Below are 26,925 nucleotides of genomic sequence, written 5' to 3' on the forward strand. Positions count from 1 at the left end.
CCAGCTCTCTGGCCCAAGCCTGGGCCGGCTCCTGCTCTGTCTTCTGCGGAGGCCGGCCTGTCTCCTGAATGCTCCTCACGGAGCCCACAGCTCCTCACAGGGAGGTGACAGTGGGGACCCGCTTGCCTGTGTCCTCCTGCTGCGTCTGTGTGCGCCCCTGTACCCTCCTTCGGGTCTGCATTTGTCGGGCTCCTGTAACTGGCAGATGTGCTCCTGTGGAGGCCTTCTCAGGGTGGGCTGCAGCTCTGCTGTGTGCGCTTCCCTGTTACCCTCCCACTGGCCTGGCTGTCCTGCAGCACAGATGGGCCTCCAGGTCACCTGTGTAGGTGCCTCCCTCCCACCTGGTGGCCACGTCACCGGGCTGCTCGCTGGTGGTGCTTCCTCCGTGCCTTTGGAGGATGGTCAGGCTCGTGATGTGTTGTACAGGCTCTGCATGTTACGGCGTTCTCCTGTGTCACGGTTTGGCCTGAATTGCCGAATTGGGCAGCTGAGGTGAAGTTCACATTTCTCAAGCCTTCCTTTTCTTTCCCAGGGGACATCATGATTGACTACACATATGTGGAGTGCACCTCGGCTGTGATGCAGGCGCTGAAGCATTTCCACAAGCAGTTCCCAGACCACAGGGCCGGAGAGATCAGGTAAGGGCGGCCTTGGCACAGGGATGCTCAGTCACACAGCGTGGGTACCATTAGCTTGGGGCCAAGAAATCAGACAACCTTGATGTCATTGAGGGCAAGCCATTTGCTCACTTGGGGTGCTCAGGGCGGGGGCCCATCTCAGGCAGGGGGCTCTGGAATAAAACTCATTTAAAAATGGAAGGGGTTTCAGATGCTCCTGAATCCTGCTGTAGGCCCTGAAGTATATCAAATGTGTGCACTGGGGCTCAGAGTAGCACAGTTATAACACAAAAATGAGTTATTTTTTTGCGTCTTCTTAGTAACATTGAAAGAAGACACATAAAGGTGTACCTAGGAGATACTGTGGGTTCAATTCCAGCCACTGCAAATGTCACAGTAATGTGAGTCACGTGAATTTTTGGTTTCCCAGGGCATATGAAAATTACGTTTACACTATATTGTCGTCTGTAAAGTGTTCAATAGCGTTATGTCTAAGAAAACGATGTATGTATCTTAATTAAAAATATTTTATTGCTAAAAAATATTAACAATTATCTGAGCCTTCAGTAAGTCAAATTCTTTTTGTAATAGTAACATCAAAGATTACTGATCACAGATCACCATAATAGATATAATAATAATAATAAAGTTTGAAATATTGTGAGAATTACCAAAATGTGATAGAGACATGAAGTGAGCAAATGCTGTTGGAACAACGGCACTGATAGCCTTGCTTGATGCAGAGTTGCCAAAAACCTTCAGTTTGTAAAAAACACAGTGTCTGCGAAGTGCAGTAAAGCCAAGCACAATAAAATGAGGTGTGCCTGTACCCCCAGCTCCACTTGTGCCCAAATAATGGTAGTTTTTAAATAAACGTTTCCTGTTGAAGTCTGGCACATGTTTAGAGAAGTACACAAACCATACGTATAGCCCTTGGATTAATTATGAAGTGGACACACCCATGTGACCACGTCGGGCAAACACATTACCAGAAGCTCCCCGCCTGGCTCTCCTCTGCCCACTGTGATCCCAACGTGGAAGCCCACGTCTGTCTCTCCCCACTGTCGAGTGCAGACGCCATGCTTTGTTTATGCCTGTGCTTGTTGTATATCCTTCAGGGCTCTCGGGGTTATTATGGATCATCCTGCTGTGAGCAATCTCAGGCTTGTGTTCCGGGCACAGAGGCCCCCGTTCTTGAGGGCGTGGGCGTGGACTTGCTGTGTCATGGGCTCTGTGCGGTTCTTGCAGATTTTCCTTCATCCTCGTATGGTTCTGTTGTTTCATGGCTCTTGGTAAACCTGGTATAGATTCAGCTTGGTCACCATGTGCTTTACTTTTTATATATTGTTGATTCAATTTGATAAGTATTTTGTTTAGGATTTTGTCAAAGGTTCATAAATAGCTAAAAGTAAAGCCAATGAATCATTAGTAAAAATCTATCACGCACACACCACAAAGACAGTTTGCAACCCAAGAGTGCACAAACCCAAACATTGAATGAGGCTCGGGCATGTATTGTTATAAAGAGCTTATATTGTGAGAAGGCAGTAACTGTTTATTCTTCACAGTGATTGGTCACAATATTAGAATTTTCAGTGATTACCTCGTATCAACCTTGGGAAGCAGTTCAAGTTTCTTTATGATTTCCAGAGGTGTAAACAAGAAATGACCCAGGTCAAGTTAGTCTGGCAAAATAAGCTAAATTAGCCTTTGTTTGTATGATTAAACTGGTTTTGTCTGCTCAGGGAATTTTCGAGGCTGGGCTCTGTTTGTTTTTGATTTTAACAGTTCCCCATTTTGGTCATTGTCTCAGCCGGCTGAGAGTATCACCAACCAGTGTCGTGTTATTCTCTTTCTCCACCGTTGTTGTAGTCAGGCTGAAGAGTCACATATTTGCTGTTTTCACTAGTTGAATTGACAGGTTGGAGGGCCATGTAGTCACCATCTTCATCATTCATGTGGTTATTGCAAATTTCATCCAGTTGTCTGATCCTGATGGATACCATTTGGTATGTGAGTGGCTGCCGGTAGGCATTTAAAACTGTTGCGAAGTTAATGTGATGACTATAAAAGAACAATAATCAAGATTGAAAAATTTCCCAGAGCCCAAATTTAATCAATTAAATAAATCAAATGGGTTATAATCAGATTCGGGTATTACCTTTCTAAGTCAGTCTACAAAAACTTTAAAAGTTGTTTACGGAGGCGCACATGCTGTGTCAGCAATCACATGTCCTCAGTGTTCCTCAGGACAGGATGCACCTTGGGTGTTTACTTCAGGAGGCAGCATCGTAGATGTCTTTCCACATAAATTAGGCCTCTGTATGATCTGCGCAATCAGGTAATTCAATGAGAGGCATTTCTATGGAAACAAAAGAAAAATAATGGTAAATAATTCAAGGAAATTATAAATTCAGTTTCTGAGTTTGGAGAGCAGCTAGTTGAGACGGTTTCTAGATGCTGGGTTCTAAGCATCTTCAGATGCACTGAGGACAAGTGTGGCAATTAGACAGATTTTCCTGGTTTTCAGTGTGAATGTCTCTGGAGATCTTTCTGAGTGGCCACACAGCAACAGGCATAAGAATCGTCCTCACATGAGCTGTTGAAGTTTGTATCAAGTTGTCCAGCTTTTGCTTGCAGGGCTTCGGGAAAAGGGCAGTTTTAGTTTCATAGTGATTCAAAAATCAAAAGAGTAGAAGAAAATTGTAAGAGTTCTAGCCACATATTGGAGGAAGTCAGAAGAATTCAGGATTCAGTCCAGTTTACACTTAGAAAACAAATTTAAAAGACAATTAATAGTACTAGAATCTGATGTACATAAAGGTGTATTATTGAAACATAATTTTTCTCTCTGTAATCACCTCCATTTCTATCAAAGATAACTGAGTCTAGTTTCAATAAACTTGGCCTGATTATTTATATAAGTGCAGCAGGAATAGCGACTGACCATATAGGCTCTTTAAAATCTGTTTCGTTGGAACTTTTCATGAGGAATCTCATATTGGATCTTTAAAGTCTCTTTAGGCTAAGAGGCCAAGCCAAGGACTTGTCCAGTTGTTTCCTGTTACAAGACAGGACAACAGACTCTTCAGCCTGTTACAATCCTGTTACAAGAACAGATTCTTACTTAACTTTTGCAAATATGTATTGTTATGAAAAATAAGAATATTTAATAGGAGTTTCAGAATTCTTGAGGGACCAGGTAGGGAGAAAAAGATAAATGTTTACTAAATTGCTGTAAGTTGCAGACAGCTTAAAAGAGGAGAAAAAGGGTCCTTTAATTTTGGAAAACAGAACGCTAATGAATGAGCACTTATCAGAAGCCTACATTCTAGATTACTTGTGAGGGTCTTTTCCATGAATCTCTTTGAAGATGAAGCACTTTTGCAGGAACATTTTTGCAAAAGCATCAGAGTAAAATAATAACTGTTTGTAAATGAAAAGAGCTGGAATTATATCAGGGCATACCAGATTTTTGGGAATTTCATATGATTACTGGAATATTTATTTTATTTATTTTTCAATAAATTTATTTATTTATTTATGGCTGTGTTAGGTCTTTGTTTCTGTGCACAGGCTTTCCCTAGTTGTGGCGAGCAGGGGCTACTCTTCATTGCAGTGTGTAGGCTTCTCATTGTGGTGGCTTCTCTTGTTGTGGAGCACGGGCTCTAGGCGCTTGGGCTTCAGTAGTTGTGGCTCATGGGCTCTAGAGTGCAGGCTCAGTAGTTGTGGCACACGGGCTCAGTTGCTTCACGGCATGTGGGATCTTCCCAGACCAGGGCTCGAACCCGTGTCCCCTGCATTGGCAGGCGGATTCTTAACCACTGTGCCACCAGGGAAGTCCTGGAATATTTATTAATAATTTCCACATAAATACTTCCTAAAAAAACTTCAGCATCACTTCTTATTTGAAAATGCTTCCCATGAAATTGAACACATACGAAAAGTTACATAGTTGTAAAAAAGCTTGTCTCTTTTAATAGAGAAGACTCAGTTTTCTTAAGTAATCAAAGACCCAATAAAGACAAATCATAGAATCTTAGTTTTCTAGACATATTACATTAAAGGTAAAGAAAAACATTTGTTTACCCTTTCTTGTTAAGAGCAGACCGATAATCTAAGAAAACTATCCTTTTAACAGAGAAAAGCAAATTCTAATTTCGTACCAGTGTAATTTTTTTTGTTTTTTAATTTCTATTTGGCTGCGTTGGGTCTTTCTTGCTGCGTGTGGGCTTTCTCTAGTTGGAACAAGCAGGAGCTACTCTACATTGCGGTGCACGGACTTCTCATTGTGGTGGCTTCTCTTGTTGCGGATCACAGGCTCTAGGCGTTGGGTTTCAGTAGTTGTGGCACACGGACTCAGTAGTTGTGGCTCACGGGCTCCAGAGCACAGGCTCAGTAGTTGTGGTGCACGGGCTTAGTTGCTCTGCGGCACGTGGGATCTTCCCCGACCAGAGCTCGAACCCGTGTCCTCTGCATTGGCAGGCGGATTCTTAACGAGTGAGCCACCTGGGAAGTCCCAGAACCAGTGTAATTTTGATATTAAAATTCTTCCTTTTTTAAAAACTTGTATAAATCCATTCCAGTCTTAGTCAACGTGACTACACATAAAATTCCTTTCTCCAGATTCCTTTTCTATAAACCTACAGCTTTTTATATCCATTCAGGTTTTGTCCTTTTTCCTTTCTTATTCTGGAACAATCATTTTACTTACAACAAAATTACTTTCTTTTTTTCCTTTCAACAAAAATGCATCCTTATTCCTCATACCTTTTTTTTTTTTTTTTTTAATATTTATTTGGTTGCACTGGGTCTTAGTTGCAGCTCACTGGGTCCTTAGTTGTGGCAGGCAAGATCCTTAGTTGTGGCATGCAAACTTCCAGTTGCAGCATGCATGTGGGATCTAGTTCCCTGACCAGGGATCGAACCCGGGCCCCCTGCATTGGGAGCGTGGAGTCTTAGCCACTGTGCCACCAGGGAAGTCCGCCTCATACCTTCTACTGAAAACACACATCCAACTTTTCATATATAGTCATTTTCTTTTATCTCTATTTTCTAGTAATTTTGTAAACAAACAAACTTTAGCTCTTATATGAATCAGTTTTGGCAAGGGAACTTCTATAGCAGTCTGTATTTTATTTTTAAAGCCTTTTTTTTTTTAAAAAAATGCTGATTTTTCAACTTTATTAGTTCAAATGTTATTTTCTCAATTTCAAAGACTTACAAAGCTTACCTAGAGAAAAAATGATGCAAGAAAGTTGTTACAGAATAATTACACATTCACTCTTAGAGGATAGCATAATTGCCTGTGAACGACATTAAATGAACATAAATTCTTTCTACATAATACAGAATAAAAGATATGCTTTCTGGAAATTACATTATGAGATTCTCTGGTGTCTACAGGTTCATCCCAATGTTGCTCTACTAGACTGGGAAACATAGAACAGGCAGGGGCTGCAGGATCCTCACATCACTGCTGAAGAGGGTTGCTCTGCGTTGAGTAGGCAGAATAAAGATTTGAAGGTGGAGAACAACCTCTAAACTGATCGCTGAGCTATAACTGTATGGGAAAACGCCACCAGAATTCCCAGGCTTGCAAGTAGTTATAAGATTGCTCCCTGGCTGCAATCTGAAAAGGCGAGGCAACAAAGCCTGAGCCTATCAGAGAGGTTGCAGCCTGGCCTTAAGGAGCCATCGCTGTGTGTACAGGGCAGAAAGGGTGGCTGTGGTTGGAATGGCCTGTCCAGCTGGCCACGCGGTGCTTCTGTTGCTCAGTTTGCCGTCGTGTAAGAGTGGCCGTTTTCCAGCATGGGCCATTCCTTAGTGAGAGACGCAGTGTATCTCATGCCCATACCTTTGTGTATAAAACCGTACAACTAACTGAGACAGCAGTGTAATAAACGGACACGTATTTCTTATTTTCAGTATATGGCATGTGTGCATCCTATTTTGTACTTTATGAAACTGTTGCTTACATACAGATAATAAATAAATCTATTAATAAATCTATAAGGTATAGCTAAAATTAAAGATGTATACTATCCCTTTATATAGGTATAAATAATATGTATATTTTCAATTTAAATAAATGTTAATCATAACTCACCAATGGTCTGCGACCACGGTTTGAAAAATAAGAAGTTGCAGTAAATCCTCCCACAGAGGAGAAAGTTCTCTTTGATGGATGCTTAGATAAATGATTTTCAGGCTTTCTTTTTAAATGTACACTTAAGTTTATAAGTAAGTTTTGATGTATCGTTCAGTTAAAAGCATTTTCTATTTCTATTGTGAGTTTTCTGGCCCATGAGTTATTTAGGAGCATGTTGCTTTATTTCCAAAAAAATTGGAGGAGTATCCAGTCATGTTTTTGCTGGTTTCCCTCTGTCTGGCAGGCTGTGCAGCCACAAGGGGGCACAAGCGGGCACTGTGTCTAGTCTTCATTTTGTCACCCAGGCCAGGCTGGTCCCTTGGCTGTGTGCTGTGCTTGTGATCTGGGGTCCTTTCCTTTGGCAACCTTGTCCTCAGAGATGCCCTCACAGGATTGACCTTCCTTCTTACTCATCTTTTTAAGAATTATTATAATAAAAGTAAAACAAGCTCTTTAAAGGAGACTTGGACGATACAGAAAAGCAGCAGAAAGAAAGCCAGCTGCCCTTCCTCACCCCTGAGAAGAGGGTGTTCTGACTGTTTGATCTCCACGGTGCACCTTTCACGTAACTGGCTCCGTTTACCGTGAGGTTCCTGAGAGCAGCTGATAACTTCCCTTGTCGTTTGGCATTCTCCTCCAGTACGGGTTGTGATGGTTATTTCTGAATTTTCATTGCTGTTTTACAGCTTTTCCCCATTTTAACCTGAGCCAGTATCCTCTTGTTAAATCTTTGTTCAGGACCATTATTCTTCCCTAGAGCCACGTGGGCTTGGAGTCAGCCTGTCTGGGTGGATGCGCCTGCCCCTGCCCCTTCTCTGCTTGAGATCCTAGTCTAGTCACTTCACCCCCTTGCCTAGGTTCCCCCTGCCACGTGCGGCAATAGTACAGCCTCACAGAACTGGGAGGATTGACATACCACACGAAAGCACTGGGAGGTTGGCATGTGATAAGCACAGAATAACTATTGTTATTGTGTAAAAACTCCTGCTTTGGAAGGTAAATTATGATAGTTTTCTGGTGTATTTACTTCATTTGTATTTCTTTGGAGATTACTGAGCTAAAATATTCTTTCCAGACGTTTATAGGTCATTTCTGTTTCTTCTTTCACATATGAATTGCCATTCATACCCTTTCCAACTTTGTTGCTGGGATGATTTTTCTTCTTGCCTTACATGTTTATTAAGCACAATAAGTAATTCTGTATCTTATGTTACAGATACTTTCTCCCAATTACTTTATTATTTTTACCTCTAGAGAGTTTGAACATAAGTTTTTATTTTTTAAACAAATATATTAACTTGTTATATTAAGATTTTTAATTTAGGAGCGTTTTTAGGTATAGTTTGAGGGCGTCAGTTACTCTAGTAATACGTATATGGGATATTCCATTTTACTAGATTGACTTGAAATTCTTCATTAACTTCAAAATTATAGGAAAGTTATAAAAGGAGTAAAAAGCACTCCTATTTACCTCTTCCAGCTATTGCTCAGTTGTTAATGTTAACTTTTATAATATAATAGCCAGTTAATTTACCAGCAAAGGTGAGTTTATTCAGAATAGCCAGAGGAATTGCAATTCGGGACATGCGAACTGTGACAGATCACAGGAAAATTCAGAGAATAAGAAAGGGAACTTGCTTTTATAGGGGCTGTGATAACCAAAGAGTCTGTTGGAGGGGTTGGGGATCCAGAGTATGGAGGCTTCCCATTGATGGGCTGCTGCTGTCTCTGATTGGCTGGGCTGTCGTGAGAAAGAGAGTTTTCTTCTTCCTGCGGGATAGTAAGCAGAGACAACTTCCTGCCCGAGATGTGGAGGGCCATTTTTTCCTGTTTGGGGTAGTTGATGATGCCTGGTGGGCCTGAGCACTTCCCTTGCAGGCCTGTCTTGACTCCAGCTTTAGGTGAAGCTTCTTTAATTAATTCCACTTTAACGTTTTACTGTATTTCCCTCATCATACTCCCTCCCATATGTTTTTTCTTGAACCATTTGAAAGTAAATTGCAAATGTGATTACCTTAATCCCTAAATACTTTAGTGTTTTTTTTTTTTTTTTTTTGCGCTGTACGCGGGCCTCTCACTGTTGTGGCCTCTCCCGTTGCGGAGCACAGGCTCCGGACACGGGCCCAGCCTCTCCGCGGCATGTGGGATCTTCCCGGACCGGGGCACGAACCCGTGTCCCCTGCATCGGCAGGTGGACTGTCAACCATTGCGCCACCAGGGAAGACCTTTAGTATTTTTTAAAAATAAATAAATTTATTTATTTATTTATGGCTGTGTTGGGTCTTTGTTGCTGTGCGCGCGCTTTCTCTAGTTGCGGTGAGCGGGGTCTACTCTTCATTGCAGTGTGCAGGCTTCTCATTGTTGTGGCTTCCTTTAGTATTTTTTTTAATGAGGTTATTCTCTTATGTAAATATGAGTCACAATATTAACATTGGTATAATACCGTTATTTAATCTATGGAACTTATTTCAATTGTCCTAGTTGTACCAGTGGTGTGGTTTATGGAAACATTTTTCCTCAAGGTCTAATCCAGGGTCATTGTATTTAGTTGTCATATATTAGTTCTTTAACCTGGAACAGTTCTTTAGTCTTTCCTTGTGTTTGATGACTGACATTTTTGAAGAATATGGCAAGTTATTTTGTAGAATGTCCTCAATGTATGTTTTTCTGTGTTTGCCCATGACAAGATTCAGGTTATAAAATTAAGCATTTTTGTCGAGCAAGTAACAAAAGTGATGGGGCTTTTCAGTGCATCATATTAGGAAGCATGTGTCAACACTGACCGTTGATTAAGGAGATGGCCACTTGTTTTCCCCACTGTAAAGTTAATATTTTTTTCTTTGTGGAAGAAAGTTTTTTTTTTTTTAATTTTTGAAATTTTATTTTATTTACTTTTTTATACAGCAGGTTCTTATTAGTCTTCAGTTTTATACACATCAGCGTATACATGTCAATCCCAATCACCCAATTCATCACACCACCATCCCCACCCCTGCTGCTGCTTTCCCCCCTTGATGTCCATACTTTTGTTCTCTACATCTGTGTCTCAACTTCTGCCCTGCAAACCGGTTCATCTGTACCATTTTTCTAGGTTCCACATACATGCGTTAATATACGATATTTGTTTTTCTCCTTCTGACTTACTTCACTCTGTATGACAGTCTCTAGATCCATCCACGTCTCAACAAATGACCCAATTTCGTTCCTTTTTATGGCTGAGTAATATTCCATTGTATATACGTACCACAACTTCTTTATCCATTCGTCTGTTGATGGGCATTTAGGTTGCTTCCATGACCTGGCTATTGTAAATAGTGCTGCAATGAACATTGGGGTGCATGTGTCTTTTTGAATTATGGTTTTCTCTGGGTATACGACCAGTAGTGGGATTGCTGGGTCATACGGTAATTCTTAGTTTTTTAAGGAACCTCCATACTGTTCTCCATAGTGGCTGTATCAGTTTACAATCCCACCAACAGTGCAAGAGGGTTCCCTTTTCTCCACACCCTCTCCAGCATTTGTTTTTTGTAGATTTTCTGATGATGCCCATTCTAACTGGTGTGAGGTGATACCTCATTGTAGTTTTGATTTGCATTTCTCTAATAATTAGTGATGTTGAGCAGCTTTTCATGTGCTTCTTGGCCATCTGTATGTCTTCTTTGGAGAAATGTCTATTTAGGTCTTCTGCCCATTTTTGGAGTGAGTTCTTTGTTTCTTTAATATTGAGCTGCATGAGCTGTTTATATATTTTGGAGATTAATCCTTTGTCCGTTGATTCATTTGCAAATATTTTGTCCCATTCTGAGGGTTGTCTTTTCGTCTTGTTTATGGTTTCTTTTGCTGTGCAAAAGCTTTTAAGTTTCATTAGGTCCCATTTGTTTATTTTGTTTTTATGTCCATTACTCTAGGAGGTGGATTAAAAAAGGTGCTGTGATTTATGTCAAAGAGTGTTCTTCCTATGTTTTTCTCTAAGAGTTTTATAGTGTCCGGTCTTACATTTAGATCTCTAATCCATTTTGAGTTTATTTTTGTGTATGATGTTAGGGAGTGTTCTAATTTTAGTCTTTTACATGTAGCTGTCCAGTTTTCCCAGCACCACTTATTGAAGAGACTGTCTTTTCTCCATTGTATATCCTTTTCTCCTGTCATAGATTAGTTAACCATAGGTGCATGGGTTTATCTCTGGGCTTTCTATCCTGTTCCATTGATCTATGATTCTGTTTTTGTGCCAGTACCATATTGTCTTGATGACTGTAGCTTTTTAGTATAGTCTGAAGTCAGGGAGTCTGATTCCTCCCACTCCAATTTTTCCCTCAAGACTGCTTTGGCTATTCAGGGTCTTTTTTGTCTCCCTACAAATTTTAAGACTTTTTGTTCTAGTTCTGTAAAAATGCCATTGGTAATTTGATAGGGATTGCATTGAATCTGTAGATTGCTTTGTGTAGTATAGTCATTTTCACAATATTGATTCTTCCAATCCAAGAACATGGTATATCTCTCCATCTGTTGGTATCATCTTTAATTTCTTTCATCAGTGTCTTACAGTTTTCTGCATACAGGTCTTTTGTCTCCCTAGGTAGGTTTATTCCTAGGTATTTTATTCTTTTTGTTGCAATGGTAAATGGGAATGTTTCCTTAATTTCTCTTTCAGATTTTGCATCATTAGTGTATAGAAATGCAAGAGATGTCTGTGCATTAATTTTGTATCCTGCAACTTTACCAAATTCATTGATTAGCTCTAGTAGTTTTCTGGTGGCATTTTTAAGGTTCTTTTTTGTTTGTTTGTTTGTTTTTTCTGTGGTACGCGGGCCTCTCACTGTTGTGGCCTCTCCCATTGCGGAGCACAGGCTCCAGACGCGCAGGCTCAGCGGCCATGGCTCACGGGCCCAGCCACTCCGCGACATGTGGGATCTTCCCGGACTGGGGCACGAACACGTGTCCCCTGCATCGGCAGGCGGACTCTCAACCATTGTGCCACCAGGGAAGCCCTAGGGTTCTTTATGTATAATATCATGTCATCTGCAAACAGTGACAGTTTTACTTCTTTTCCAACTTGTATTCCTTTTATTTCTTTTTCTTCTCTGATTGCCGTGGCTGGGACTTCCAAAACTATGTTGAATAATAGTGGTGAGAGTGGACATCCTTGTCTTGTTCCTGATCTTAGAGGAAATGCTTTCAGTTTTCCACCATTGAGAATGATGTTTACTGTGGGTTTGTCATATATGGCCTTTATTATGTTGAGGTAGGTTCCCTCTATGCGCACTTTCTGTAGAGCTTTTTTTTTTCTTTTTTCGGTATGCGGGCCTCTCACTGTTGTGGCCTCTCCCATTGCGGAGCACAGGCTCCGGACGCACAGGCTCAGCAGCCATGGCTCACGGGCCCAGCCACTCTGCGGCATGTGGGATCTTCCCGAACTGGGGCACGAACCCGCGTCCCCTGCATCAGCAGGTGGACTCCCAACCAGTGCGCCACCAGGGAAGCCCCCTGTAGAGTTTTTATCATAAATGGGTGTTGAATTTTGTCAAAAGCTTTTTCTGCATCTATTGAGATGATCATATGGTTTTTATTCTTCAATTTGTTAATACAGTGTATCACACTGATTGATTTGCGTATGTTGAAGAATCCTTGCATCCCTGGGATAAATCCCACTTGATCATGGTGTATGATCCTTTGAATGTGTTGTTGGATTCTGTTTACTAGTATTTTGTTGAGGATTTTTGCATCTATATTCATCAGTGATATTGGTCTGTAATTTTCTTTTTTTGTAGTATCTTTGTCTGGTTTTGGCATCAGGGTGATGGCAGCCTCATAGAATGAGTTTGGGAGTGTTCCTTCCTCTGCAGTTTTTTGGAAGAGTTTGAGAAGGATGGGTGTTAGCTCTTCTCTAAATGTTTGATAGAATTCACCTGTGAAGCCATCTGGTCCTGGACATTTGTTTGTTGGAAGATTTTTAATCAGAGTTTCAATTTCATCACTTGTAATTGGTCTGTTCATATTTTCTATTTCTTCCTGGTTCAGTCTTGGAAGGTTATACCTCTCTAAGAATTTGTCCATTTCTTCCAGGTTGTCCATTTTATTGGCATAGAGTTGCTTGTAGTAGTCTCTTAGGATGCTTTCTATTTCTGCGGTGTCTGTTGTAACTTCTCCTTTTTCATTTCTAATTTTATTGATTTGAGTCCTCTCCCTCTTTTTCTTGATGAGTCTGGCTAATGGTTTATCAATTTTGTTTATCTTCTTAAAGAACCAGCTTTTAGTTTTATTGATCTTTGGCTATTGTTTTCTTTGTTTCTATTTCATCTATTTCTGCTCTGATCTTTACAATTTCTTTCCTTCTGCTAACTTTGGGTTTTGTTTGTTCTTCTTTCTCTAGTTCCTTTAGGTGTAAGGTTAGTTAGTTTATTTGAGATTTTTCTTGTTTCTGGAGATAGGCTTGTATAGCTATAAAATTCCCTCTTAGAACTGCTTTTGCTGCATCCCAAAGGTTTTGGATTGTCGTGTTTTCATTGTCGTTTGTCTCTAGGTATTTTTTGATTTCCCGTTTGATTTCTTCAGTGATCTCTTGGTTTTTTAGTAACATATTGTTTAGCCTCCGTGTGTTTGTGTTTTTTACATTTTTTCCCTGTAATTCATTTCTAATCTCATAGCATTGTGGTCAGAAAAGATGCTTGATATGATTTCAATTTTCTTAAATATACTGAGGCTTTTTTTGTGACCCAAGATGTGATCTATCCTGGAGAATGTTCTGTGCGTGCTTGAGAAGAAAGTGTAATCTGCTGTTTTTGGATGGAATGTGCTATAAATATCAATGAAATCTGTTTGGTTTGTTGTGTCATTTAAAGCTTCTGTTTCCTTATTTATTTTCATTTTGGATGATCGGTCCATTGGTGTAAGTGAGGTGTTAAAGTCCCCCACTATTATTGTGTTACAGTTGATTTCCTCTTTTATAGCTGTTAGCAGTTGCCTTATGTATTGAGGTGCTCCTATGTTGGGTGCATATATATTTATAATTGTTATATCTTCTTCTTGGATTGATTCCTTGATCATTATGTAGTGTCCTTCCTTGTCTCTTGTAACATTCTTTATTTTAAAGTCTATTTTATCTGACATGAGTATTGCTACTCCAGCTTTTCTTTTGATTTCCATTTTCATGGAATATCTTTTTCCATCCCCTCACTTTCAGTCTGTATGTGGCCCCAGGTCTGAAGTGCATCTCTTATAAACAGCATATAGATGAGTCTTGTTTTTGTATCCATTCAGCAAGCCTGTGTCTTTTGGTTAGAGCATTTAATCCATTCACGTTTAAGGTAATTATTGATATGTATGTTCCTGTGACCATTTTCTTAATTGTTTTCAGTTTGTTTTTGTAGGTCCTTTTCTTCTCTTGTGTTTCCCACTTAGAGAAGTTCCTTTAGCATTTGTTGTAGAGCTGGTTTGGTGGTGCTGAATTCTCTTAGCTTTTGCTTGTCTGTAAAGCTTCTGATTTCTCCATCGAATCTAAATGAGATCCTTGCCGGGTAGAGTAATCTTGGTTGTAGGTTCTTCCCTTCCCTCACTTTAAGTATATCATGCCACTCCCTTCTGGCTTGTAGAGTTTCTGCTGAGAAATCAGCTGTTAACCTTATGGGAGTTCCCTTGTATGTTATTTGTCGTTTTTCCCTTGCTGCTTTCAATAATTTTTCTTTGTCTTTAATTTCTGCCAATTTGATTACTATGTGTCTCGGCATGTTTCTCCTTGGGTTTATACTGTATGGGACTCTCTGCACTTCCTGGACTTGAGTAGCTATTTCCTTTCCCATGTTAGGGAAGTTTCTGACTCTAATGTCTTCAGATATTTTCTCGGGTTCTTTCTCTCTCTCTTCTCCTTCTGGGACAACGAATGTTGTTGCGTTTAATGTTGTCCCAGAGGTCTCTTAGGCTGTCTTCATTTCTTTTCATCTTTTTTCTTTATTCTGTTGTGCAGCAGTGAATTCCACCATTCTGTCTTCCAGGTCACTTATCCGTTCTTCTGCCTCAGTTATTCTGCTATTGATTCCTTCTAGTGTAATTTTCATTTCAGTTATTGTATTGTTCCTCCCTGTTTGTTTGTTCTTTAATTCTTCTAGGTCTTTGTTAAACATTTCTTGCATCTTCTCGATCTTTGCCTCCATTCTTTTTCCGAGGTCCTGGATCATCTTCACTATCATTATTCTGAATTCTTTTTCTGGAAGGTTGCCTATCTCCACTTCATTTAGTCGTTTTTCTGGGGTTTTATCTTGTTCCTTCCTCTGGTACATAGTCCTCTGCCTTTTCATCTTGTCTGTCTTTCTGTGTATGTGGTTTTTGTTCCACAGGCTGCAGGATTGTAGTTCTTCTTGCTTCTCCTGTCTGCCCTCTCGGGGAGATAATTTTAAACTATGTAAATATCCTGTTTCTCATCATACTTCTACCCATTCGTTTTAGCACCTGATGATGATTCTTGCTTGCATCAGTTGTTCATATAACGATTGCAAAATTGTCATTCCTTTCATATGTATTAGTTGGTGTTCTATTGAAAACTTTTCTTTGCCCCTGTTTACTTATTTGCTTATTTGTTAGTGTGGACTCATGGATTCTTATGCTACTGATTTTTTTTTCTTGTGTTAAAATACATGTAACATAAAATTTACTATCTTAGCCATTTTTAAGTGTGCAGTCCAGTGGTGTTAAATACATTCACATTCACATTGTTGTGCAGCCATCACCACCACCCATCCCCATAACTCTTTTCATCTTGTAAAACGGATACCCATTGGACAATAACTCCCATTTCCCCACTCTTCCCAACCCCTGGCAACCACTATTCTATTTTCTGTCTCTATGATTTTGACTACTCTAAGTACCATGTGTAAGTGGAATCATATAATATTTGTCTTTTTGTGTCTGGCTTATTTCGCTGAGAGTAATATCCTCAAGGTTCATGCACGTTATAGCAGGTATTATTAGTACTTCATTCCATTTAAAAGCCGAATAATATTCCATTGTATGGATGAACCACATTTTGCTTATCTGTTCATCTATGATCGACACTTAGGTTGCTTCCACATTTTAGCCATTGTGAGTAATGCTACTGTGAATAGCATTTAAATTCCGTGGAAGTCACTTCAGCCAGAAGGGCAGGGGCTGGAACAGTTGGGGGCAGGTGCAACAGCCGTGGCCTCCTGCCTCTCTGCCTGCTCCTCTGTGATCAGAAGCATCATTCAGAGCCGATTCCCAGTTTTTGGAGGACAGGGTCCTTTTTGCCCACCCTAGGTCCTGTAAGATGCTCCAGGGACACACGCACAGCTGCCTCCTGGTCCTGGGGTGGGGAATGGGTAGCTGTTCCTGTGCTAAGAGCTGAGAGCAGTTTAACCCTCCAAACCTTCCCCTGGAAGTTGCAAGCCTTCAGCAGACTGCAGACTTCCAGAATAGTTACATTGGGCACATTCTGCCAGTGCAGTAGTTGCCCAGGCAGGAGAGGGGTTCCCAGTGCTGCCGGCTCTGCCATCCATCCAGGAGCCTCTCCAGTTGATTTTGATATTGATCTTATAGCTAGACAATCTGTTAAACTTAAAAAAATTAATACACTTTGTCTTATAGAGCAGTTTTAGGTTTACAGAAAGATGGCACAGGGAGTTCCTGTTCAGCCATTTCGCTCCCCCTCCCACCCCATTCCCCTTGTTATTAATATCTTGCATTAATTTGGTACTTTTTAAATACAATTGATGAGCCAATATTGATACATTATTATCATCCAAAGTCCATAGTTTACGTTCAGATTCACTCTTTGTGTTGTACGTTCCATGGGTTTTGACACATGTATACAACATGTGTCCATCATTACTCTATCATGTAGAATAGTTTCACTGCTCTTAAAATCCTCCATGATTCGCCTATTCATCCTCCCCCCTCACCCATCCCCTGGGAACCACTCCAGTATGTCATATAGTTAGAATCATACAGTCTGTAGCCTTTTCAGATTGGCTTCTTTCACTTAGTAATATGCATGTAAAGTTTCTTCATCTCTTCATGTACCAGTTTGTTTATCCATTGCCTATTGAAGGACATCTTGGTTGCTTCCAAGTTTTAGCATTATGAATAAACCTGCTATAATTATTCCTGTGCAGGTTTTTGTGTGGACATGTTTTCAGCTCATTTCAGTAAATACCAAAGAGCATATGGTTGGCTCATATGGTAAGAGTATATTAGTTTTGTAAGAAACCACCAAACTGTCTTCCAAAGTGGCTGCACCATTCTGCGTTCCCACCAGCAGTGATGAGGGTTCCTGTTGCTCCACAGCCTCACCAGCATTTGGTGCTGTCAGTGTTCCAGGTTTTGGCCATTCCGATAGGTGTGTAGTGATATCTCATTGTTGTAATTTGTGATTTCCTAATGACGTATAACGCTGAACATCTTTTCATGTATCTATTTGCCATGTGTATATCTTTGGTGAGGTGTGTATTCAGATCTTTTGCACATTTTAAATTTGGGTTGTTGTCTTATTGTTGAGTTTTAGAAGTACCTTGTATATTTTAAATAGCAACCCTTTGTCAGCTATGTATTTTACAAAGATTTTCTCTCAGTCTGTGGCAAGCTCAGGTCTGGCTGCTCTCCGCTCAAAAGCCGACACTTGAGAGGCAAGTGTTGTAAGAAAGGAAAGGTTGCTTTAATCAGAAGGCTGGCAGTGTGGGGAGAAGGTGGGTTCATGTCCCCCGAATCAACTCCAGAGATTCTGCTCAGCCCTGACAGGTTTTAAGGGGGAAAAGGGGAAAGAATCTTAGTGAACCATCAAGGCAGGAGGTCAAGCTCTGTGTCCTCTCCTTGCGTGCAGGCTGGCTGACTCCTCATGAGCTTTCTTCAGATGTTGTCTTGCCCACACGGCCTGCCTGCAGGATTGCTAAGGGGGCTGCTGGGGGCAGACAGCTAGTCACTCTTTAACTGCTCAGTTCTTAATTCCTACTTCTTTTCGTCTAGGGAAAGGACCGACAGGTTAGGCAAGGCATGGTGTGCATTCAGTAGAGCGTGAGTCAGGAGCTGGGTTAAATGTCACCTAGTGACCTCATTTCTGTAAGGTTTGAGGGCAACAGAAATGGGCAAACAGGAAAGGGGCAAAAGAGCTCCTTACATTTTCATTCTGTCGGCAATGTCTTCTGCAGAGCCGGAGTTTTTCATTTTGATGAAGTACAGCCTATCAGTGTTTTCTTTCATAGATTGTAATTGGAGTGTTATATCTAAAAAGTTTTCACCAAACCCAAGGTCACCTAGAGTTTCTCCTATGTTATGTTCTAGGAGTGTTATAGTCTTGTGTTTTACATGAAAAGACAAAAATCTGTGATTCATTCTGAGTTAATTTTTGTGAATGGTATAAGGTCTGTATCTAGATTTATTTATGTTTTATGTGCTGTTCGGTGTTCCATTACCATTTGTCAGAGACTCTCCTTTCTCCATTGGATTGCCTTTGCTCCTTTGCCAATGGTTACTTGACAGCATTTGTGTGGGTCTGTTTCTGGGCTCTCTATTCTCCATTGATCTATCTGTGTATTCTTTCACTGATACCACACAGTCCTGATGACCATAGCTTTACAGTAAGTCTTGAAGTCGGGTAGTGTCAGTTTTCCAACTTTATTCCCCTTAAATAGTGTGTTTTCTATTCTGTTTCTTTTGCCTCTGCATAAAACTTTGGAATCTGTTGATATCGATGAAATGATTTGCTGAAATTTTGATTGAGATTGTGTTGCATATATAGATCAAGTTGGGAAGATCTTTTGATTCTTTTATCATAATTTTATAGTTCCCCTCTTATAGATCTTGTATATATATTTTTAGATTTATACCTAAGTACTTAAAATTTTTTTTGGTGCTAACATAATTGGTATTGTGATTTTAATTTCAGAATCTAATTGTTCATTGCTGGTAGGAAAACAATTGTCTTTTGTATATTAACCTTCTATCCTGCAACGTTGCTGTAATTGCTTAGTAGTTCCAGGAGTTTTTTGGTCGGTTCTTTGGGATTTTCTACATAGATAACCATGTAATCTGTGAACAAAGACAGTTTTATTTCTTCTTTCCCAATATGTATACCTTTTATTTCCTTGTCTTATCTTATTGCATTAGCTAGGACTCCCAGTATGAAGTTGAATACAAGTGGTGAGGGTAGACATTCTTGTTCCTGATTCAGCAGGAAAGCGTCTAGTTTTTCTCACCATTAAGTATGATGTTAGCTGTGGGTTTTTTGTGGCTGCTCTTTTTCAAGTTGAGGAACTTCCCCTCTGTTCCTAGTTTGCTGAAAGTTTTTTTTTTTTAATCATGAATAGGTGTTAGATTTTGTCAAATATTTCTTCTACAGCTATTGATATGATCATGTGATTTTCTTTTTCTTCTTTAGAAAAGAAGTTGATTTGATAGATTGCATTAATTGATTTTTGAATGTTCAACCAGCCTTTCATACCTGGGATAGATCCCACTTGTTTGTGATATGTAATTCTTCTTATATATTGTTGGATTTGATTTGCTAATATTTTATTGAGGACTTTTTATATCTGTGCTACTGTGAGATATTTATCCCTAGTTTTCCTTTCTCATAATGTCTTTGTCTGTTTTTGGTATGCTGTCCTCATCGAATGAGTTAGGCAAAATTCCCTCTGTTTCTGTTCTTTGGAAGAGATTGTAGAGTTGGTACAATTTCTTCCTTAGATGTTTGGTAGAATTCACCAGTGAATCCATCTGGGTAACTCTTTTTATTCTAATTAATTGCTGGTAGATTCTTTTGGGTTTTCTCTGTAGACAGTCATATCACTTGTAAATGACATATTTTTCCTTTCAATCCATAGGCCTATAGTTTATTTTCTTGTCTCATTGCCCTGGCTAAGACTTCAGTATTCTGCTTAGCAGAAGTGGTAATAGTGCCATCTTTGTCATATTTCCTGATTTTAAAGGGGAATGCTTCTAATATTTCTCCATTAAGAATGACATTTGGGAATTCCCTGGTGGTCCAGTGGTTAGGACTCTGCACTTCCACTGCTGGGGGCCTGGGTTCAGTCCCTGGTCAGGGAACTAAGGTCCCACAAGCTGTGTGATGTGGATGAAAAAAAAAAAAAAAGAATGACATCTCCTGTAGGTTTTTGGTAATTATCCCTTTTCAGGTTAACAAAGCTCTTTTCTCTTCCTAGTTTGCTAAGTTGTTTTTTCTCTCTGTTGTGAATGGGTGTTGTATTTTAGCAAATGATTTTTCTATCTCTATTGAGATGATTATACATTCATCTCCTTTATCTGTTAATATTGTAGATAATTATTGTAGATTTTTCTAATGTTAAAACACCTTTGCATTTCTGGATAAACCTCACTTAGTATTGGTATATCTCTACTGTATGTAGTTTCCAATATTTAATTCAGAGTTTTGCATCTGTGCCCATTAATGAACAGCCTGAAATTTTTACCATATCCCTCTTGTCTGGTTTGTTGAGAAGCTTATGCTGAGTTCCCAAAATGAACTAGGGAAAGTGTTCCTTCCTCTTTCTATTTCCTAGGAGAGTTTGTGTAAGGTTAGAATGATTGTTCTTGATAATTTAGTAGAATTCACTTACAAAATGTCTAGACTTGGAGTTCTTTTTCTGGGCAAAGTTTATGCTTTTTACGTATATCTTTAGTAGTTGTAGGACTATTCAGGCTCTTTATTCTTGAGGCAGTTTCAATACGTTAACTTTCTGAGTAATTTTTACATATTGTCTAAGTTTTCAAATGTATTGCATGCATTTTTCTTATCTTCTCTTTACTCCTTAATCTCCACTAAAGCTATAGGCATACCGCTCTTCTTGTTGCTAATGCTGTTTGTTTGTACTTCCATTCTTTGTATTAACATGTCTTGCTGAGTTGGTGGCTTAAAACAGCACACGTGTATCACCTCGCAGTTTCTGTGGGTCAGGAGTCCAGGCGTGGCTGAGCTGGGCCCTCTGCTTCGGGATTTCCCCGGGGTGCAGTCAGGATGCTGGCCAGGGCTGGGGCCTTACCTGAGCATTGACTGAGGGCTGCCCCAGGCGTGTGTGGTTGTTGGCAGGTTTCCATCCCTTGCGGATTGTCAGCCTCAGGCCCCATTTCCTTGATGACCGTTGGCTGGAGCCGCCCTTAGTTTCCTGCCACGTGGGCTTCTGTATGGCGGCTCCATGAGAACCAGCGAGGGAGGGACCGTAGAGCCAGGGAGTCTGTCTGCCAGCCAGGTGGGAGCTGGAAGCAGCGACCATCAGCTGTGCAGGGATCAGCTGGCTACAAACAGGACAAGGGGCTGCCGTTCGAGAGGGGTGACACAGGCTGGGTGCCTGGAGGCGAGTGAGCGTGAGGGGGGCGGATCACGCTAAAGGCTGTATTCATACCTTCACCTCTAGTCCTTTCAGAGAACCAGGTCTTCTTTGGAAGTACCAGGTAGACCTGCGATGGATCTTCTTTGTCCTCTGAATGTATTTTCTCTCTCATTTTTTGTTTATTTTAAAATTTTCGTTTATGTGATTTACTCAAGCCTGTGTCACTGACCTTGTTTTCGGTGATATCGATCCTGTTTGTAGCTGCTTCTAATGTGGGTTCGTCCCTGAGGTTTTCCTCTCCTTAATTTCTTCTTTTCACTGCCACTTTGTTCCCCTCCTGTGGCCTGTAATCGCTGCTTCTTCGACCTTGTATCTCCTCCCTGAACTGTTTGTTTTTACGTATTCTTAAGGAAGACCATGCTTGTTCTTTTGAGGCCGTAGAGTGGGGGGAATGGGGGTAGCAGGTAAGTTGCTGTTTTGCTGGACTGTTCATTGGGCATGTTCATCGTGCTGCGTTCCAGGGAGACCCTCGAGCGGGGCCTGCAGTTCTGTCGGCAGAAGCAGAGGCCTGATGGCTCCTGGGAAGGGTGAGTGATGCCTGTGGGTGCAGATGCGTGTGGGGTGCTTGTGCTGCCCAGGGGTTTCTGGACATGTTCCTGGTGGGCCTTGCTCCTTTCTGAATGCCCAGCCTCCCCCGGTGGTGACTGCTCAGCGTGCTGCTAAGGTAGCGTGGCTGAGGGCGTTGGAAGGGCGCGGTGGCCTGCTGGCTCTACCCCTCCTCTGGCTTTGGATCCGTTCTCACCTGGCTTTGGATCCAGCACATGGAGCCGCCCACGGAGGCCAGGTTGGGTAGGTCTGTCTTAGTGCTGAGGCCTTGTGGATGCTTTTCCTGAAGACAGCTGCAGCCCCCCGTACACCCCCATGCTGGAGGGAGACCCTGCGCCCGCTGTGAACGAGGACTCAGGGGCCGGGCGCTGTCCCCTTCTTCCTCCAGCTCATGGGGGGTGTGCTTCACCTACGGCACCTACTTTGGGCTGGAAGCCTTCGCCTGCATGGGGCACACGTACCGCGACGGGTGAGTGTGGACATTCCCACCTTGGCGGGATGGGGGTCTTCTCAGCATGACACTCTGCTGGGGGTGTTTCTCCCTTTGTTGTTTGATTTTGGGGGTGTTCTTAAATGTTTTTAAACTGTGAGATAAGATCAGGATACCAGAAAATGTATGAGCCACTGTGCCTCACTGCTCTGCGCAGCCTCCGGGCTCTTGTGGGGGAGGGAAGCCTCTGGCCCTCTGCCCTCCCCCAGCTAACCCGCCCATACCCAAGCCCCACACCCAAGTACGAGCTGGAGCGGCCCGAGGCCAGGACACTGGCTGAGAGAAGGGAGGAGGCCTCGGGTCAGCTGTCTCCAGCCACCTCCCCGAGGGCTGCTTTGCTGGTGGGTCACGTCCAGGAGGCCATCTGCAGATGCACGGCATCTCCCTTTACCTTCCAACAGCCCTGCGGTGCCAGCGCCTCTGTCCCCCTTCACGTCCCACGGTGGGCTGGGCCTGAGTGCGGGGGCCCACGCATCCCTCTCTGTGACCCTGAGGGGCCTGGCCAGGGCGAGAAGGGGGGCAGGGACTTCACCCGGCATGATGGTGTCTCGTGTCTTGCTGGTCTCTGCAGGGCTGCCTGTGCAGAGGTCTCCCAGGCCTGCGACTTCCTGCTGTCCCGACAGATGGCAGATGGAGGCTGGGGGGAGGACTTCGAGTCCTGTGAGCAGCGGCGCTACGTGCAGAGCGCCCGGTCCCAGATCCACAACACGTGCTGGGCCCTGATGGGGCTGATGGCCGTCAGGTGGGGGCGACGAGGCCTCTCCCAGAGCCGCGGGGCTGGGCGAAGGAAGGGCGGTGAGCCGGCAGCCTGGGCGGGCACGGCAGCTGAGCTCCGAGTGCAGCAGTGGGAGGATGCGAGGCCTGCGGGGCCCCCTCAACAGGCTCCCAGGGCGAGGTGGCAGGTCCTGCAAAGAGGCCCCCCGACAGGAACAGCCAGGGGAGCAGGGCCGTCAGCAGCGTGAGGTGTGGCAGCACCTGCTCTATGTCCGCAGCCGGCCCTAAGCCACACACGTGCTCAGGCACGTGTGCACAACACACACACGCAGACGTGTGCACGCAGACGTGCACACGGTGTCCCAGTCTGTGCTGCCCTGTTGGGTTTGGGACCCCTAGGAAATCTCCCTAAAGGCCCCTCAAAGGAAGGCCAGGTAGTGTGGGCAGGAGCGGGCAGGCTGAGCTCTGTCCTGAGCCATCGAGCCTTCTGGTGTCTCATCAGGCCGGGACGAGCAAGCTTAGCACATGTGGCTTCGGTGGCCCTCAGAGGGCCCTGAAGACCAGTGGCCGGGTGGACAGGAGAGCAGCCCCTCGTGGCAGGGACTGCTCTCCCGGCCATGCGTGGGCTGCCCTCCTGCCCGCTCGCCTCTGCCCCGGTGGCGTTTGCTGCTCCTCGGGGTGTCTGGTGGGCTGACTGTTACTGGTGGGTCTGGCAGTTCGGGTCTCTCTGTCATCGTGCAGCGTTTCACATCCTTGTCCCTGCGCTTGGCTGCGTGAGGGTGAGGACGCAGGTCTGTCTGCAGCCGGAGGGGGGCTCGTGCAGAGTGGTGGTGGGAGTGTTCAGTGCCCGTCTCCCTGCAGGCACCCTGACGTAGTGGCCCTGGAGAGAGGAGTCAGCTACCTGCTTGGAAAGCAGCTACCCAATGGTGACTGGCCCCAGGTACGAGTGGGCCCGCACCTGGCCCCACGTCCTTCATGGGGCCGTGGGTGGGGTTCACCTTGGGGATTTGAGAGTCACAAACACCACCGGTGAGTGGCCTGTGTTGGAAGCAGGTCTGTGATGGTGGCGGGGCCTGAAGGCCTGGGCCGTTTGCAGCTGAAGCACTGGCTTGGCGGCAGGGCTGGTGGCGGCAGGGAAGGAGCTGGCGGGGGAGAAGCCCACGGGCCAGGACACCCTTGGGCTGATCCTGACAGCCCCTGACTCAGAAGGAAGTGTGGAAGGGCATGGGGTCACGAGGTCACGTGAGGCTGGCCCCGCCTTGGATGAGTCCGGGGTTGGTGGGGCTGCGAGGGGCTGGTGGCCCGGGCTGGAGGGTTTGTTGCAGGGCCTGGGGTCCGAGCGCTGGGGTGGTGGTAAGCCCCGCCTGCTGAGGTCAGCCGGCCAGCCCTCCAGCCAGGGTCCCGGTTCAGGGAGCTGTCCAGCCACCTGGTGGAGACGTTGTGTTCATTCCCTGTGTCCTTTCAGGACAACATCGCTGGGGTCTTCAACAAGTCCTGTGCCATCAGCTACACGAGCTACAGAAACGTCTTCCCCATCTGGGCCCTTGGGCGCTTCTCCCGCCTGCACCCCGAGAGCGCCCTCGCCGGCCACCCTTGAGAGCACGTCTGGTCATGCGAGTTCCAGGCGAGGCTGGGGCATCTCAGAGGGGCCGAGGCAGCCCCCTCCCTGCCCGCTTCGGCGGAAGCACTGAGCCTGGGCCTGTGGCACGGGCAGGGCTGGTGCCTTCAGACTTGATTTTCAGCGTAGCGTTAGTTCTGAGAACAGGTGGTCGAGCTCGGGAGAGGGAAGGAACAGGGTGAGCCGTGAGGGTGGGTAAAGCACAGTGTGCTGCGTGGTGCCGCCTGGCGTGGTACGTGTCCCCTCTGTGGGCGCGGGGCTGGGAGGGCTTTCCTGACCAGTGACTGAGTCCTCAGGAGCGGAGCAGCTGTGCCTCGTTCGCGTCCTGCCTCGGGCCCTCGAGGACCGGCTCTTCCTGTCTCTGTCTCTGGCTGAGGGATGGGACAGCCGCCTGGAACGGCCTGGCAGGAGAGGCTGGGCCTGCCTGTTCACCGTGGCGGCTCAGGCTCAGTGAGGATCGGGGACCAGACGCCGCAGGCCGGCCTGCCCCGGGTCTCGAGCTCGCCAGCGCCGCGTCATGGCTCAGCCGGCCCGTGGGGCGCCAGCATCGCTACCTCAGAGGTGGCAGTCGTCTTGTAGTGACAGATGGGAGGCCAAGCGTGAGGAGGGGTGAGGGGTTGTTAATGGCCACGCAGCAGTGGGACCCTGATGTGTGTTGGGGACACCCCTCACCCCCCTTTGTGCTCCAAGCTGCAGGGAGGGTCACATTTCCAGGGTGCTGCCTCTCAGGTGGCGAGCCTCTGAATTCCCCTCTGGCTTCTAAACCCGTCTGGCTTAGTGTGTGTGGACTTGGGGCTCAGGATGGAAAATCCAAACCCTGGAATTGCCTCTGACCTACGAGGATGAGCAGGAGTGTGGCTGTGAGGGTCACTGAGAGCATTGATGAGGGTCAAACCCAGGCCTGGTGTCGCCCCAGGGGCCCACCTGCTTCTCGTCCCCCCCAGGGCCTTCTCCTTCTGCTGTTCCTCTGTGCCTCTCCCTGTCTGACGGCTGCCCTGGCTGCACGGCCCCAGTGCACCACCCTCCCTCTGACAGCCAGAGAGACGCCTGGGTGCCCCCCTGCTCCCGCCATCCCTGCCCAGACCCTTAGGGTGCTCTCCGAGGTTTGCACCACGTGGCCTTGCTTCCGCAGCTCTCGTGGCCCCCGAGCGCTCTCCCTGACTCTGCCCGGGGCTCGCCTGCGTCCAGCCTTTGCCTGAGCTGCCCCCCACTGCCCTCCTGCCCCAGGTGGTGCTCTACCTGCTCTGAGCCCCGCAGGGCCTGGGCGCGTGTACACGCTGGCAGGTCCTGCTGGCTCCACCGGCTGCCACACTGTGGAACGTAGCGGGTGTTCAGCTGGTACTAGTTGGATGTCAGCACTTGCCCCAGACGTTTTTAAACTAGGGTTTATTTTGCTGAGGAAGCTGCGCTGGGCCCCTTTGAGATCTGTCAGGGTTGCTCTTGCACCAGCAGCGCAGACGGTGATTTCCAACGGTCTGCTTCTTGCAGCGGTCACTGCCCAGCCATGATCAGATCACTGGACGAAACATAAAGCTTCCGGGAAAGAAATGAAAATCAACTGTTACACTGAAACATTATGGAAGGTCACCTATCTTACCAGCTACCTTAATACACAGACATTTGAGCCCCTTAGGCAGAGGCTTGTCGTGCATGTGTTTTGTTTCATCCTGGAAACCGTCATAGATTGGGGTCCCTCGTGCCCCATGTTGGACCACCACCCCTCAGTCTCAGGGAACAAGAGAAATTGTTCCAAGATAAGCAGGATGCACCTCTAGTTATTTGAGGGGAAAATATTTGCCTCAACCTGATTAAAAGTCAAGTTCTCTGTCCTGGGAGAATGATTAACGTGTCTTGAATTCAAATTGTTTTAGTTTTGGTTATTAGGAGCAAGTTTTGAATGTTGTGCTGGGAAGCTTTCTCTGGAGCCAGGTTAGCTTTCCTTGTTCAGCAGGATGTAAACTTCAGATCTGACCCTTTGAGGGATTCTCTAACTGGAAATGCTTAACTCACAATGGAAACTTATCTCCAAGAAAATACTTTCCTTACTGAACATAACCAATGTTGATGTGTAGATTTAAATTTTATTCAGACAATAAAAATGTTTGAACAATTGATACAATCAGCTGTTGCTTCCTCATTCTTTTCTCAGCTCTCAGCAGCTAATCATAGGTTAATTGGTCAGCTTGATTTACCTTCATCTCTCCATCTGCAATGTAAAGTTTTATTTATAAGGTTAGAAACACAAGACAAGGGGACACAAAGGCAAGAAAGTTAGAGGGGACTGGCAGGGATGTCACACGTGAGGTACCTGCCAGGGGCTTGATTCTCTTGCTGTTGTTGGCCTCCAGAGTCAGTGCTCAGCTTTCTCACTGATTGTGGGAAGGGGGCGTCTGGGCTGCGCCTCTCCACAAGGCGTCTGGTCACAGCAGAATTCACAAGAA

At 44.5% G+C, this 26,925-nt stretch overlaps 1 protein-coding gene across 5 annotated transcripts in view; it reads left to right on the plus strand.

The window, feature by feature from the left end:
* LSS (lanosterol synthase) overlaps positions 1-26,606 on the plus strand; it is a 42,306-nt gene extending 15,700 nt beyond the window's left edge. For 2 of the 5 annotated variants that reach the window (XM_027128498.1, XM_027128620.1), the window contains exons 17-22: positions 533-638; positions 21,578-21,643; positions 22,051-22,131; positions 22,724-22,894; positions 23,728-23,806; positions 24,332-24,463. In XM_027128498.1, the coding sequence (XP_026984299.1) occupies positions 533-638; positions 21,578-21,643; positions 22,051-22,131; positions 22,724-22,894; positions 23,728-23,806; positions 24,332-24,463 (635 nt within the window). Of the gene's footprint in view, positions 1-532; positions 639-21,577; positions 21,644-22,050; positions 22,132-22,723; positions 22,895-23,727; positions 23,807-23,919 lie in introns of all 5 variants that reach the window. The other 3 variants (XM_027128419.1, XM_027128579.1, XM_027128338.1) reach the window with 3 other exon arrangements.
* The last annotated feature ends 319 nt before the right edge of the window (positions 26,607-26,925 follow it).

The sequence above is a fragment of the Aethalodelphis obliquidens genome, unplaced genomic scaffold (genome assembly GCF_003676395.1).
Source record: "Aethalodelphis obliquidens isolate GAN/ISIS:26980383/991018 unplaced genomic scaffold, ASM367639v1 scaffold1, whole genome shotgun sequence".
NCBI lineage: Eukaryota > Metazoa > Chordata > Mammalia > Artiodactyla > Delphinidae > Aethalodelphis > Aethalodelphis obliquidens.